At 49.0% G+C, this 13,154-nt stretch overlaps 2 protein-coding genes across 2 annotated transcripts; one reads left to right on the forward strand and one right to left on the reverse strand.

Annotated features, from left to right (window-relative positions):
* Positions 1 to 6: 6 nt before the first annotated feature.
* On the forward strand, positions 7 to 10,229 carry LOC143493119 (rho GTPase-activating protein 45-like). The gene is made up of 15 exons (XM_076991289.1): positions 7 to 25; positions 1,164 to 1,244; positions 1,776 to 1,943; positions 2,868 to 3,005; positions 4,683 to 4,873; positions 5,358 to 5,476; positions 5,611 to 5,709; positions 5,881 to 5,979; positions 6,116 to 6,279; positions 6,402 to 6,590; positions 6,823 to 6,960; positions 7,630 to 7,868; positions 8,036 to 8,267; positions 8,586 to 8,649; positions 8,745 to 10,229. Exons 3-15 carry the CDS (start codon positions 1,812 to 1,814, stop codon positions 8,996 to 8,998), a joined length of 2,058 nt encoding a protein of 685 aa, XP_076847404.1. The 5' UTR covers positions 7 to 25; positions 1,164 to 1,244; positions 1,776 to 1,811; the 3' UTR covers positions 8,999 to 10,229.
* Positions 10,230 to 10,370: 141 nt separating this feature from the next.
* On the reverse strand, positions 10,371 to 12,981 carry LOC143493120 (DNA-directed RNA polymerases I, II, and III subunit RPABC1). The gene is made up of 8 exons (XM_076991290.1): positions 12,796 to 12,981; positions 12,523 to 12,697; positions 11,960 to 12,075; positions 11,729 to 11,809; positions 11,178 to 11,236; positions 10,911 to 10,989; positions 10,738 to 10,806; positions 10,371 to 10,549 (listed from the first exon to the last, which is right to left on the reverse strand). Exons 1-7 carry the CDS (start codon positions 12,850 to 12,852, stop codon positions 10,741 to 10,743), a joined length of 633 nt encoding a protein of 210 aa, XP_076847405.1. The 5' UTR covers positions 12,853 to 12,981; the 3' UTR covers positions 10,371 to 10,549; positions 10,738 to 10,740.
* Positions 12,982 to 13,154: the final 173 nt, after the last annotated feature.

Here is a 13,154-nt window from a genome sequence, read left to right on the forward strand (position 1 = left end):
CATCCTCACACACTCCTTTCTACAGGTCTCTCTCTCACACACACCACATACCACACACACACACACCACATACCACACACACACACACCACATACCACACATATACACACACACACACACACACACTCACACATATACACACACACACACTCTCTTACACACTACACACACACACACACTCTCACACACTACACACACACACACACACCACATACCACACACACACCACATACCACACACACACACGCACACTCTCACACATATATACACACACACACACTCTCTCACACACTACACACACACACACACTCTCACACACTACACACACACACACACACACACACACACCACATACCACACACACACACCACATACCACACATACACACACACACACTCTCACACATATACACACACACACACACTCTCTTACACACTACACACACACACACACACACACTCTCACACACTACACAGACACACACACACACACAAACACCCACACACCACATACCACACACACACACACACACACACACACACACACACTCTCACACACACACCACACACACACACACACACACACAAACAAACACATGTCCTTTTGGTTCTGACCTTGATACTCACTCTCCAGCTCAACACGGTTTAATGTAAAAATCTCTTTCACATCACTTGTACGCAGACACCCAAGTGGCCTCTACTGTCAGTGAGGATGATGAGCTCCCTCTTTCTCTCCATTAGTGTCCCTCTCCCCTATACACCCTTCTCACTGTCTCTCTCTCTGTCTGTCTGTCTGTCTGTCTCCCTCTCCCCTATACACCCTTCTCACTGTCTCTCTCATTGTCTGTCTGTCTGTCTGTCTCCCTCTCCCCTATACACCCTTCTCACTGTCTCTCTCTCTCTGTCTGTCTGTCTGTCTCCCTCTCCCCTATACACCCTTCTCACTGTCTCCCTCTCTGTCTGTCTGTCTCCCTCTCCCCTATACACCCTTCTCACTGTCTCTCTCTCTCTCTCACTGTCTCTGTCTGTCTGTCTGTCTCCCTCTCCCCTATACACCCTTCTCACTGTCTCCCTCTCTGTCTCACTGTCTCTCTCTCTGTCTGTCTGTCTCCCTCTCCCCTATACACCCTTCTCTCTGTCTCTCTCTCTGTCTGTCTCTCACAGCCACTGCTGCACCGTAAACAGGAGCATGAGAAGAAGCGTAGAGAGGTGAAGGAGCAGTGGCACAGGGCCAAGAGGAAACTGGTACACACTCCCCCTTACTCCTCTCACACACTCCTCACACTCCTACTCCTCCTCACACACACACTCCTACTCCTCTCACACACTCCTCACACTCCTACCCCTCCTCACACACACACTCCTACTCCTCCTCACACACACACTCCTACTCCTCCTCACACACACACTCCTACTCCTCACACACACACTCCTACTCCTCCTCACACACACACTCCTACTCCTCTCACACACTCCTCACACTCCTACTCCTCCTCACACACACACTCCTACTCCTCCTCACACACACTCCTCACACTCCTACTCTTCCTCACACACACACTCCTACTCCTCCTCACACACACTCCTCCTCACACACACTCCTCCTCACACACACTCCTCCTCACACACACTCCCCTACTCCTCACACACACACCTCACCACACACACTCCTCCTCACACACGCTCCCCTACCCCTCATTCAAGTGAATTTCCCCTCAGGGATTTATAAAGTATCATCTATCTATCTATCTGTATGTGTGTGTGTGCTCATGGCAGGCCGATGCGGAGAGTAACCTGCGTAAGGCGCGTCAGATGTACACGGTGCGTAGTGAGGAGTATGAGAAGGCACGGACAGTGGCCAACAAGGTGGGGGAGGAGCATGCAGGCTCCGCCCCCAAAACCCTGGACAGGAAGCGGCGGCAGGAGGAGGAAGCTCGCAGCAAGGTCAGCTGACCTGCACAGGAAACGATATGCCACACATATGTGGTCATAGCAGAACGTCTCCTCTGCATCTCTCTGTCTGTTTGTTTGTTTTTTATTGTAGTTGTTCTTTCTTAGCAGTCAGAGTAAAACATACAAAAGAATTGTTCACCTCCAGAGTGACTGAAACGTGCTGCCACGGACAAACGGACAAACTCCACACACTCACACACATGAAGAAATAATGACTTCCTGTTGCATGAGCCCCCAGCCTCTGGAGAGTCGTAGTGTGTGTGTGTGTGTGTGTGTGTGTGTGTGTGTGTGTGTGTGTGTGTGTGTGTGTGTGTGTGTGTGTGTGTGTGGCCGGTGAACCATTCTGAAGGGCAGTGCTTTGAGGAGGCACACATGGGGCCGGCCTCCCCCTAGTGGTGGCTTGGTGTAATGACACAGTGCTTATTCAAATACAGTAGTGAATCCTGGACGTGTTACAGCAGAAGTTTGTGGTGCTGCTGAACCGTGTCAAGAACACATATTAATTTCCCCATTACTGTTACACACATGGGTGAATGTTTACTTGGTCTTGACTAAAATTAAAAGCAACTGAAATAAATAAATGTTTCTGGTCTTCGTCTATAAACCTTTGGACTCAAGTCCAACATCCTCCGGGTTTCCTTCCCTTTTACCATGAACCAGTTTCAGGCTTAAGGACTTTTATTCTAGCATTTTTGTGCTCAATTTTTTGCTGTCTTAACTGCTAAAAACCTTTCGAATGAATGTGGGAAAAGTGGTGTAAAATTTGGAGTAGATGTTTCCAAAGTGGTCTTTAACATTGTGTGTGTGTGCGTGTGTGTGTGTGTGTGTGCGTGTGTGTGTGCGTGTGCACGCGTGTGTGTGTGCGCGCGTGTGTGGGGTGCGTGCGTGCGCGTGTGTGTGTGTGTGTGTGTCCAGGCGGAGGAGGCGGAGGCCACGTATAGGACGTGTGTTGCTGATGCAGCAACACAGCAGCAGGGCCTGGAGGACGTGAAGGTGAACGTGCTGAAACAGATCCAGGACGTCATCAGACAGACGGACCAGATACTCCGCGCGGTGAGACAGCTGTCTGTCTGCAATGTCCTGTTTCTCTGAAACCCCTTATGACCCCACACAACTACAGTTGTGATCAAATTTATTCAACCCCCACTGAAATAAAGTGTTTTGGCCAGTTTGACATTGATTTTGATCATTTCAGTCATCTTATTTACAATTATATCAAAGAGGCACTTATAAATTAGACAAACATAACATAATATTTATGATGGAATAACCACAAATGTCTTTACTGTGCTCACATCATTATCAGTTTTATTCAACCCCCTAGTGACATTATTTTTTAGTGCTTAGTACAACATCCTTTTCCAGTTATGACAGCTTTCAAACGTGAAGCATAGCTTGACACAAGTGTCTTGCAGCATGTTCCAGCCTTTCATGTTCAACCATGCTCTAGTGGACTTGGATGTGTGCTTCGGATCATTGTCCTGTTGGAAGGTCCAACGTCTCCCAAGCCGCAGGTTTGTGACTGACTCCATCATATTTTCCTCCAAGATCTCCTGGTACTGAAGGGAATTCATGGTACCCTGCACACGTTGAAGCTTTCCTGTACCATTAGAAGCAAAACAACCCCAAAGCATAATTGACCCCCCGCCATGCTTCACAGTAGGCAAGGTGTTCTTTTGTTCATAAGCCTGGTTCTTCCTTCTCCAAACATAGTGCTGGTCCATTGTCCCAAACAGTTCTAATTTACTTTCATCTGACCACAGTACACTGTTCCAAAACCTTTGTGGCTTGTCCACATGACTTTTGGCATACTGCAGTCGACTTTTCTTGTTCTTTGGAGTCAGCAAGGGGGTGCGTCTGGGCGTTCTGGCATGGAGGTCTTCGTTATGCAGTGCGCGCCTTATTGTCTGAGCTGAAACTTCAGTGCCCACATCTGACAGGTCTTTTTTCAGTTCCTTAGCAGTCACGCGGGGATTTTTCTCCACATTACGCTTCAGGTAGCGCACAGCAGTCGCGGTCAGGATCTTCTTTCTGCCACGACCAGGTAACGTTTCCACTGTGCCCTTTAACTTGAACTTGCGAATGATACTTCCGATAGTGTCTCTTGGAATATTTAACAACTTCGCAATCTTTTTATATCCATTGCCATTCTTGTGAAGAGCAATAACCTCTTCTCTTGTCTTCTGGGACCATTCTCTTGCCTTCACCATGCTTGGAAACACACCAGTAGATGTCTAGAAGGAGCTGAGTATCACAGTCCTTTTAAATCTGCCTAATTGGTGCTTATCATGCTTGATTGCTGCTCGTTGACATCCACAGATGTTTTCAATACCTGATGGAAAACACTGGAATGAACCTCTGTTTTTAGGAGTGGTAGTCGTAAAGGGGTTGAATAATTGTGTCAATGAAGAAATCACAAAAAGGCCATTTAATACTTTATGACAAAAAAAATTGATGCTATCTTAGTTGCATTTAGTTCTTTAACAAGTCCTTGTAAGATTTCATTATGAACACAATTACAAATGTGCACTGAATTCCATAAAACCCTTCGCAGCATTGGGAGTTGAATAAATTTGATCACAACTGTATTTCACTGTGTGTGCATTCTGACCAATCACATTCCAGGTGGGTGTTCTCTGCTTGGTCCGTTGAAGCTCTCTCTCTTTCTCCCTCCCTCCCTCTCTCTTCCTCCATCCCTCCCTCTCTCTCCCCATCCCTCCCTCTCTCCAGTGCACCATCTCCTACTATCAGATCCTGCACATGCAGACGGCCGCCCTGCCGGTCCACTACCAGACGCTGTGTGAGAGCTGTAAGCTGTACGACCCAGGACAGCAGTACGCCGCCCACGTCCGAGACCTGCGCCTGCGTCCTGAGCCGCCCCGGGCATACGTCTTCCAGCCCTACACCACCACGGGGGCACAGTGAGTCCCGCCACACCGCACACACACCCAGAGGTGTCTCCACGCATCAGTGTTCAGCTGCTCCACTCCAGTTAGGCAACCAGTTACTCCATCAGTAGCAGAGTGAGTCACTCCAGACGGTGCCTGTGTCTGAGCGTCCCATGATTACTGGGTGCTCTGACAGCTGATTGGCCGAGACGTTCCTGTGTTGATGTCCTGGGGCCACCGTGCCCCTGTTACACTGCTGTTGTGTCCTACAGCAGCACCAACCAAGACATCTTGTCCCACACAAACATGATTTGCCAGACTGCCATGATTGTTGCAGGTTTTGCTGAAATTTACTGACCAAAATGTGCCCACGCAGGATCCTGAAGGGGACTGTGTGTAAATAAGTAATATGTAAATAAGATTCAGAAATAAGAAAATAAGTGTTTTCCTGGTGAACTGTGATTTATTTTTTCCCCAGTAAAGACTTAGTTGAGCGTTAATATCTTGTTTCATTCAGACCATGTGCTCGCACCCGTCATGACAGCATGACCGACGACCAACGGCAGAGCTGCACAGAGGCTCCACCCACCAGCGAGGAGGCGGAGTCTGAAGGGGAAGTGGTGAAGCACAGGAGAGGTGCGTCGACCTGAATGAATGTTTCAGTCGGGGGAAAGATTCGCCATCATCGCAGCAGGACTGACCCACGACGACTCGCCGCTGAAATCTGCGTCTGTCGTACGTTTGGAGTTGACTTTGTGTCCTGCCTGCAGGTCGAGGTCATCAGGCCTACAAGTCGTGGCCTTCCACCCTGAGCGACACGGACAGCCTGGGAGGCGGGAGTGGGCTGGGCTCTCCCACCACCAGCACGGGTACCGACCACAGCGCCCCCTACAGTTCACAGAGGGGAATGCCTTAACTGACCGTGTGAAACATGAGGGCACACATTTACAGTCACTGAACAGAAGATACAGCACGTTCATTGCAGTGGGGAATTATCGGTCATGTATGTTCTGAAGATTGTCCCTCCTGTTCCATCGCAGGAGACATGTCCAAGCCTAGCAGACCCCTGTCAGCTGGGACCTTGTCGTCCAACGAGGACGGGGATTATAACGAAGGCAACATGGCCTCTTTTGAACCAAGTGCGTTTCAGAGTTTTCCTTTTGTGTTCAATTTTTAAACAGTCAACGAATATAATGTTTAGGCACTGTTGATATCCATCATCTCAGGGCCTTATTAATATTATTCATGTCAGCGCCGCGATCTGTGTTGTGTCAGGCGTGAACGGGATCGGGCCGGAGCTCACCATGACGACCGGGCCTTTTCGGAACATCGGTCTCTCCAAGGCCGCAAAAACCCATCGGCTACGGAAACTCCGCACGCCGTCCAAGTGCCGGGAATGCGAGAGCTACGTGTACTTCCAGGGAGCAGAGTGTGAGGAGGTGAGACCACGCTCGCTCGCACGCTCCCAGGCATAGAGCATCGCCGACTCGCATGCCACGTGCTTATGAATGCTTATAATGCGCCTATGAGCAGGCACTGACCCTCTGTGACCTGCTCACAGTGCTTCCTGGCCTGCCACAAGAAGTGCCTGGAGTCGCTGGCCATCCAGTGCGGACACAAGAAGCTGCAGGGGCGTCTGCAGCTGTTCGGCCGAGACTTCTGCCACGACCCGCGGGGCGGCGCCGACCGGGTGCCCTTCATCATCAAGAAGTGCATCCAGGAGATCGAGAGCAGGGCCCTCGGGATGAAGGTGGGGGCAGAACGGGGCAGAAGGTGGGGGCGGGTGACGGAGTCGCCACGGGACGAGCCGATCCGATCAGGGAGAACGGCGGAACTCTGTGGACGAATCTAACCGGCCGACGTTTTGCTGGGGTTCCGGAATTGTCATTTCGCTTTATTTGTTTATTGCGGGACTGATGGTTTTCTGTGTGTGTGTGTGTGTGTGTGTGTGTGTGTGTGTGTCTCTGTGTGTGTGTACTCAGGGAATATATCGTGTGAACGGCGTGAAGACGCGGGTGGAGAAGTTGTGTCAGGCGTTTGAGAATGGTAAAGAGCTGGTGGAGCTCTCTCAGGCCTCGCCGCATGACATCAGCAACGTGCTGAAGCTGTACCTGCGACAGGTGACACCACCCACACCGAACCCGTCCTCACACCGAACCCGTCCTCACACCCATCACCTCCACCTTCATCCCCACAGCTGGCTGCACCCATCACCTCCACCTTCATCCCCACAGCTGGCTGCACCCATCACCTCCACCTTTATCCCCACAGCTGGCTGCACCCATCACCTCCACCTTTATCCCCACAGCTGGCTGCACCCATCACCTCCACCTTTATCTCCACAGCTGGCTGCACCCATCACCTCCACCTTTATCCCCACAGCTGGCTGCACCCATCACCTCCACCTTTATCCCCACAGCTGGCTGCACCCATCACCTCCACCTTTATCCCCACAGCTGGCTGCACCCATCACCTCCACCTTTATCCCCACAGCTGGCTGCACCCATCACCTCCACCTTTATCCCCACAGCTGGCTGCACCCATCACCTCCACCTTTATCCCCACAGCTGGCTGCACCCATCACCTCCACCTTTATCCCCACAGCTGGCTGCACCCATCACCTCCACCTTTATCCCCACAGCTGGCTGCACCCATCACCTCCACCTTTATCCCCACAGCTGGCTGCACCCATCACCTCCACCTTTATCCCCACAGCTGGCTGCACCCATCACCTCCACCTTTATCTCCACAGCTGGCTGCACCCATCACCTCCACCTTTATCCCCACAGCTACCGGAGCCCGTGGTGCCGTTCCGCTTGTACAACCGTCTGATGGGCCTGGCCAAGGAGAGTGTGCACACGGAGACGCCCGCGGGTGGAGAGGGGACCGCGGGCCCCGCGCTGGCCGACCTGGGCGCCAACACGGACCCGAAGGTGCTGGTGCTGGTGGAGAAGCTCCGACAGGTGCTGGAGGAGCTGCCGCCCGTCAACACAGCCACGCTGAAGTACATCGTGCTGCACCTGCGCAGGTGGGACAGGGTGGGGGTGGTGATGGGGGTGAGTGGGGGGACAGAACCTCTGCGGATTCGTTTCATTATCCAAGTAATGCGTACAACTGCAAATCTGCTCTCATTCTCTCCACACACACACACACACACACACACACACACACACACACACACACACACACACACAGAGTGTCCGAGCTGGAGCAAGACAATAAGATGAGCTCCAGCAACCTGGGTATTGTGTTCGGTCCGACCCTGATGAGACCCCGACCGACGGGGGCCACCGTGTCTCTCTCCTCCCTGGTGGACTACCCACACCAGGCCCGCATCGTGGAGGCCCTCATCGTCTTCCAGCAGCACATCTTCACCCCCTCGGACTCCCGCCCTCTCTCCTCATCCTCTCTCACCTGCCCAGGCCAGGTGAGAAGGGACGGGCACAGTGGGTTGAAGAGAGCACAAGTCACTGTGTGGATATGAATTCGATAGTAATTTATTTGAAAATCTGCCCGTGTCTCTGTACACATACATGAATATACTCTGATGGAAGCAATCTGGAATTTCATTACAGATTTTGTACAATCTTCTATTAGATTAGGACCATGTTGTCCTCCGCAAGCTTAAATGATTAATTAGATCGACTCTGGTAAGCTGTGATGGTAGTTGTTGTTTAGCCAGATGGAGTCACGTGATTTTGTGAAGTCGACAGTGGAGGTCATTGTGGATGTTCTTGTCGTGTAGGAGAGCAGCAATGGATCTCAGGAGGAAGAGGAGCAGAACAGGCTCATTACAGAGCAGGACTGTGGTGAGACACCTGCACCAGCCCCAAACGCACCGTCTCGGTCTAGGATGACCCTAGAGACCGTAAGCACCTTTCTCATCTTAACTGCTCCCGTCCAGGTTTCTCTCTGGGCTCGTCCGGCTCCCGCGAACGCTCCCTGGACTCCGACTCCGAGGCTGAGGAGCTGGGAACGGCCAGCAAGCACCGCCCCCTGCTGGTGAGTCAGGAGAGCGAGACCAGCACGGAGGAGGACCAGCTGAGTCCGAGGGCGAGTCTGGACGTGAGCGGCCTCGTGCCGGAACCCACCCCCGAGAACACGGGCGGCGAGGACCAGATCTCGGATCAGCAGGGAACGGTCACGCCGACGTGCTAGAGTGCAGCCTTTCCACTCGGGTCCACTCGGCCTGCACCGTTCGGGCCGTCGACCCATTCGTTATTACCGACACGTACGTCTGCAGCGCTGGAGATGAGGGGCGTGTCTGAGGGCGTGTCCGTTTTTTTCCTCCAGTGCTACCATGGTAATGCGTTTACATAACAGTCTTGCTTCACTGCAGTTCTGCTGCACTGAAAAATTCAGCACTGCAGTTTGCTTTTTAGTTTTATTTTTAATAATAAATTTTTAATAATAATGTCATGTGTGGCCAAACAGTAACGCGTTGTACATGTGCTTTTGAAGCACGTTTCCAAACGCCTTATACGATGTTGCGGTAGTGAACTCTATTGCAGTGCTTACGTGACAGTGTCTCAGTACTCTAAACGTAATCGTCCTTCACGCACTAGTTATAACAACCACACACACGTTTTGCCAAGTGTCAGTGCTGTACGTCGTGGTTCATATATGACCAGCATTTTTGTACTAAAATTTTTATTGTATTGTTCCAGTACATTTCAACGCTGTTTCTGCGTTCATCCTTAACGTTTAATTCATCTAGTGGACTTGAATGAAACTGCACAAAGATGGTGGTATTTTGGCATTTGTGTTTTTGCTATCAAACAGTAGATGACGTAATCTTAACTGGATTATGAATATGCTTCATGTACTGTAATGAAGTCTTGGCCTACTGCTGGTCAGTATGCCGCCTTTATACCCTCACTGGACACTTTTCCAGCTGATTTTTAATAAGTAGTTGCTGATGTATTTAAGTATGAGTTGTCACCTAAATATCATTTTGCCTTTTTTATTGCATGTATTTGAGCTACTTGTTGAATGTATAACTATCTTTGTGTTTAACATGTTAAAAGCATAATAGCATAATAGGGGTCTGAAGACACTCTAGCATGTTTGACACTGGGTTTTAATTCATTTCGGTATTCTCATGACTGCTGTACCATACTAGAAAGAAACAAGATTCTTTTACATTGAATGCACGGTTCTCAGTGACTGAATAATAATGTTCTTAAAGTGAGAAACATTGTGCTGTTTTGTTAGACAAAGTCAATGTAGTCCAAAAATTCCCAGTAAATTCTTACAGAAACCACAATGGCCCAATAGGTGTTATGAATCTCACATTCCTTGTAGTTCATGCAATTTTGGAAAATGTTATAGAAAAAATTATTTGTACTATTCACTTAATATGCTGTCCAAGTAAACCTTTAGCCATTTGTGTCAGTATGAGGTTTTGTTCTTCAATGTTGTGGTTTAAGGGATTGCACCTTACAAGAGGTGCTGACCTCTATTCGGGAAGTCTGACCAGAAATGTCAATTTTAGGTTTAAGAGAACACATTTAAATATGTTTATTACAAAAACAACTTTTATTGAACTGAACAGTTTTGTTTTAGAAATGAATACACAAGATAAGAATGAAGCCATCTTTTTCAAAATCCAGAAGACTTCTTTGATTCACACATTCGATTCACTCATTAAAGGACTTAACACCTTCAGCTCCAATATCCACATATCCTGCTGGTTCCTGGGGGAGGAATCTATATATAAAACAAACATTTATATAAATATTTCAAATATATACATTTAAAACTTTAACCATCAGTAACCCAACTTAAACAGGTGTGTACTTTCATTTCGTAAGTGTAACATTATTACATCATTAGAGTGAAGTGGGGAGGCGGAGCCAATGAGGTGGAGCAGGGTGGAGACAATGTTAATGACTCACCCTCTACTGTACAAGTCTGTATGTGATATAACGGCCTGCGGTTTCACTGGGCCTGATGATCTTCACCACCTGTGTGATTCACAGTACATTTCAGTACATTTTCAGGATTTATGTCCTTTTTCAGAAATGTTTCCATGAGTCTAACGAATGCTGAACGGTGGATGTGCGGTCACCTGTCCTCTTTTCAGTCCAAAGTACCGAGCAACAGGGTCTCCCGCCTGTATCCTTGGTAACTGGCTCTCCTTCAGCTTACTGAGGACAGTGAAGGAAACTCCATCCACACAGAGCAACAAAACCAACAGGCAGCCATGACACACCCCACTTATTATTTACACTCATTATTACATCACTACAGTGAGACCAACGCATAGATCCAGCAGAGAGATGACACGTCAGAGAGTGTGCTCTCCATCAGGCCATCGCGTAAGAACAAAGGATACTATCTTGCGAGCAGCTCGGTCACTTCTTCCTTCGTCATCACTATGTGCTCAGGGACAAGCTGCAAAATAACAACAAATGTTCATGAACTCATCTAACATATATGGGAACATGACCTTATTTTAATTTTGCCCATCAACATGCAAGATGTCACTGCAAACCCACACGTCTCCCCTCGTGTTCCGCGAGACCCCAACACAAACCCACACGTCTCCCCTCGTGTTCCGCGAGACCCCAACACAAACCCACACGTCTCCCCTCGTGTTCCGTGAGATCTGAACACAAGCCCACACGTCTCCCCTCGTGTTCTGTGAGATCTGAACACAAGCCCACACGTCTCCCCTCGTGTTCTGTGAGATCTGAACACAAGCCCACACGTCTCCCCTCGTGTTCCGCGAGACCCCAACACAAACTCACACGTCTCCTCTCGTGTTCCGCGGGACCCCAACACAAACCCACACGTCTCCCCTCGTGTTCCGTGAGATCTGAACACAAACCCACACGTCTCCCCTCGTGTTCCGTGAGATCTGAACACAAGCCCAAAAGGTCTCACCTCGTGTTCCGTGATGTTGATCAGCAGCTCCTGCTGCAGAAACTGCTCAAGGATGTACTTCGGTGCCATGTCCACCAGCGACTACAAAATAAATCATTCAAACTGTTACCCATAATGCCAATTAGGAAGCATCTGTGAACACAAACCAGCTTAACAAAACTGGCATTCGATACGATGTTATGGCAGAGGCATGACGGTACCGCCACTCTACATATGATTGTTGTGTCCCACCTGTTTGGCAGACGGCGTCATTCCCATCTGAACTACAATGATGGCGCGTGTGATGTTCTCCTCCTGCATCCGCTGGCAGTACATCTTTATGGTCTTGATGCCCACTTTGGGCTCCTCTGCATACATATAAACATGAACATTAAGCAGGTGGAGTCTAGTGAACATGAGCCAGTGCTGCTTAATAAGCAAAGTATTACAAGCCATGCACGAACATAAAAATAACATTAAAGTAGGTGTAGTCTAGAGGACACGAGCCCCTGTTGCCTTATTATTAAGGTTAATAATAAGCCAAACGAACTGCAATAAACTTCCTCCCTTATGTTATGGGGTGACTAGACCAGCCGCCAGCCAAGCGGTTCAAATAACAGGACATGCCTGTGTGTAACACCTGATTCAGCCTTAAGCAGCAGAATCAGGAGGGTAACTAGTTAGGAGTCCCAAGGCAGGGCCACTGCTGTGAACGGAAACATCTAGAATCTCTTTTCAAACTTTCTTTAGCTGCGATTCATCCCCACGTGGTTCTCTGTCACACTAGTACAGCAAACACCAACGATGCGTCTCACCAGGAAAGAAAACAAACATCTGATCCGTGGGGTCGTCGTTGTGAGCCACCAGTACAGTCAGATCCGTCCGGCGAGGCCGTCCCTCGCTGGGTTTGTCGCCGAACTGACTTTTAAACTCGTCTAGAGTCTGGTCCAGCTCGTCCTGGGTCACCAGGTACCCCCGATCGTGGCACAGCTGTAACGGGATCAGCGTGGCTGAACAACCAGGACGAGCCATGCGGCATTTAGTAAACACTATTACTATTATTATCAGAACAAGGTCGAGGTCCAAACCTGCATTATCGTTTTCCGAATTTTCCACAGTCGATACGTCTCCTCTTCGTCGTCCATGATGACTTAGTTACTTTAATTTTAAAACGATATATGTTTTTATTTTTTTTAAAGAACGGTCACATCAATATGTGAAAGGAATCCACAAAAAATAGCTTCCGGTAAATCACTATTACGTCAGCTGGCCCCAATAAGGACCCCGCTGTGGTGTCCAACTACTTGCCCGTAATTTCTGAAGATTTACAATAATCTATTACAACACAGCACCAACAACGATTGTGTAAACGTAACAGAAATTGATTTATTTAATGCTCAAATATTAATACTTGAATGAGCTATGAAACCTGGTTAAAAAATAAAAC

Source organism: Brachyhypopomus gauderio, unplaced genomic scaffold (genome assembly GCF_052324685.1).
Source record: "Brachyhypopomus gauderio isolate BG-103 unplaced genomic scaffold, BGAUD_0.2 sc82, whole genome shotgun sequence".
In the NCBI taxonomy this organism is placed as follows: Eukaryota; Metazoa; Chordata; class Actinopteri; order Gymnotiformes; family Hypopomidae; genus Brachyhypopomus; species Brachyhypopomus gauderio.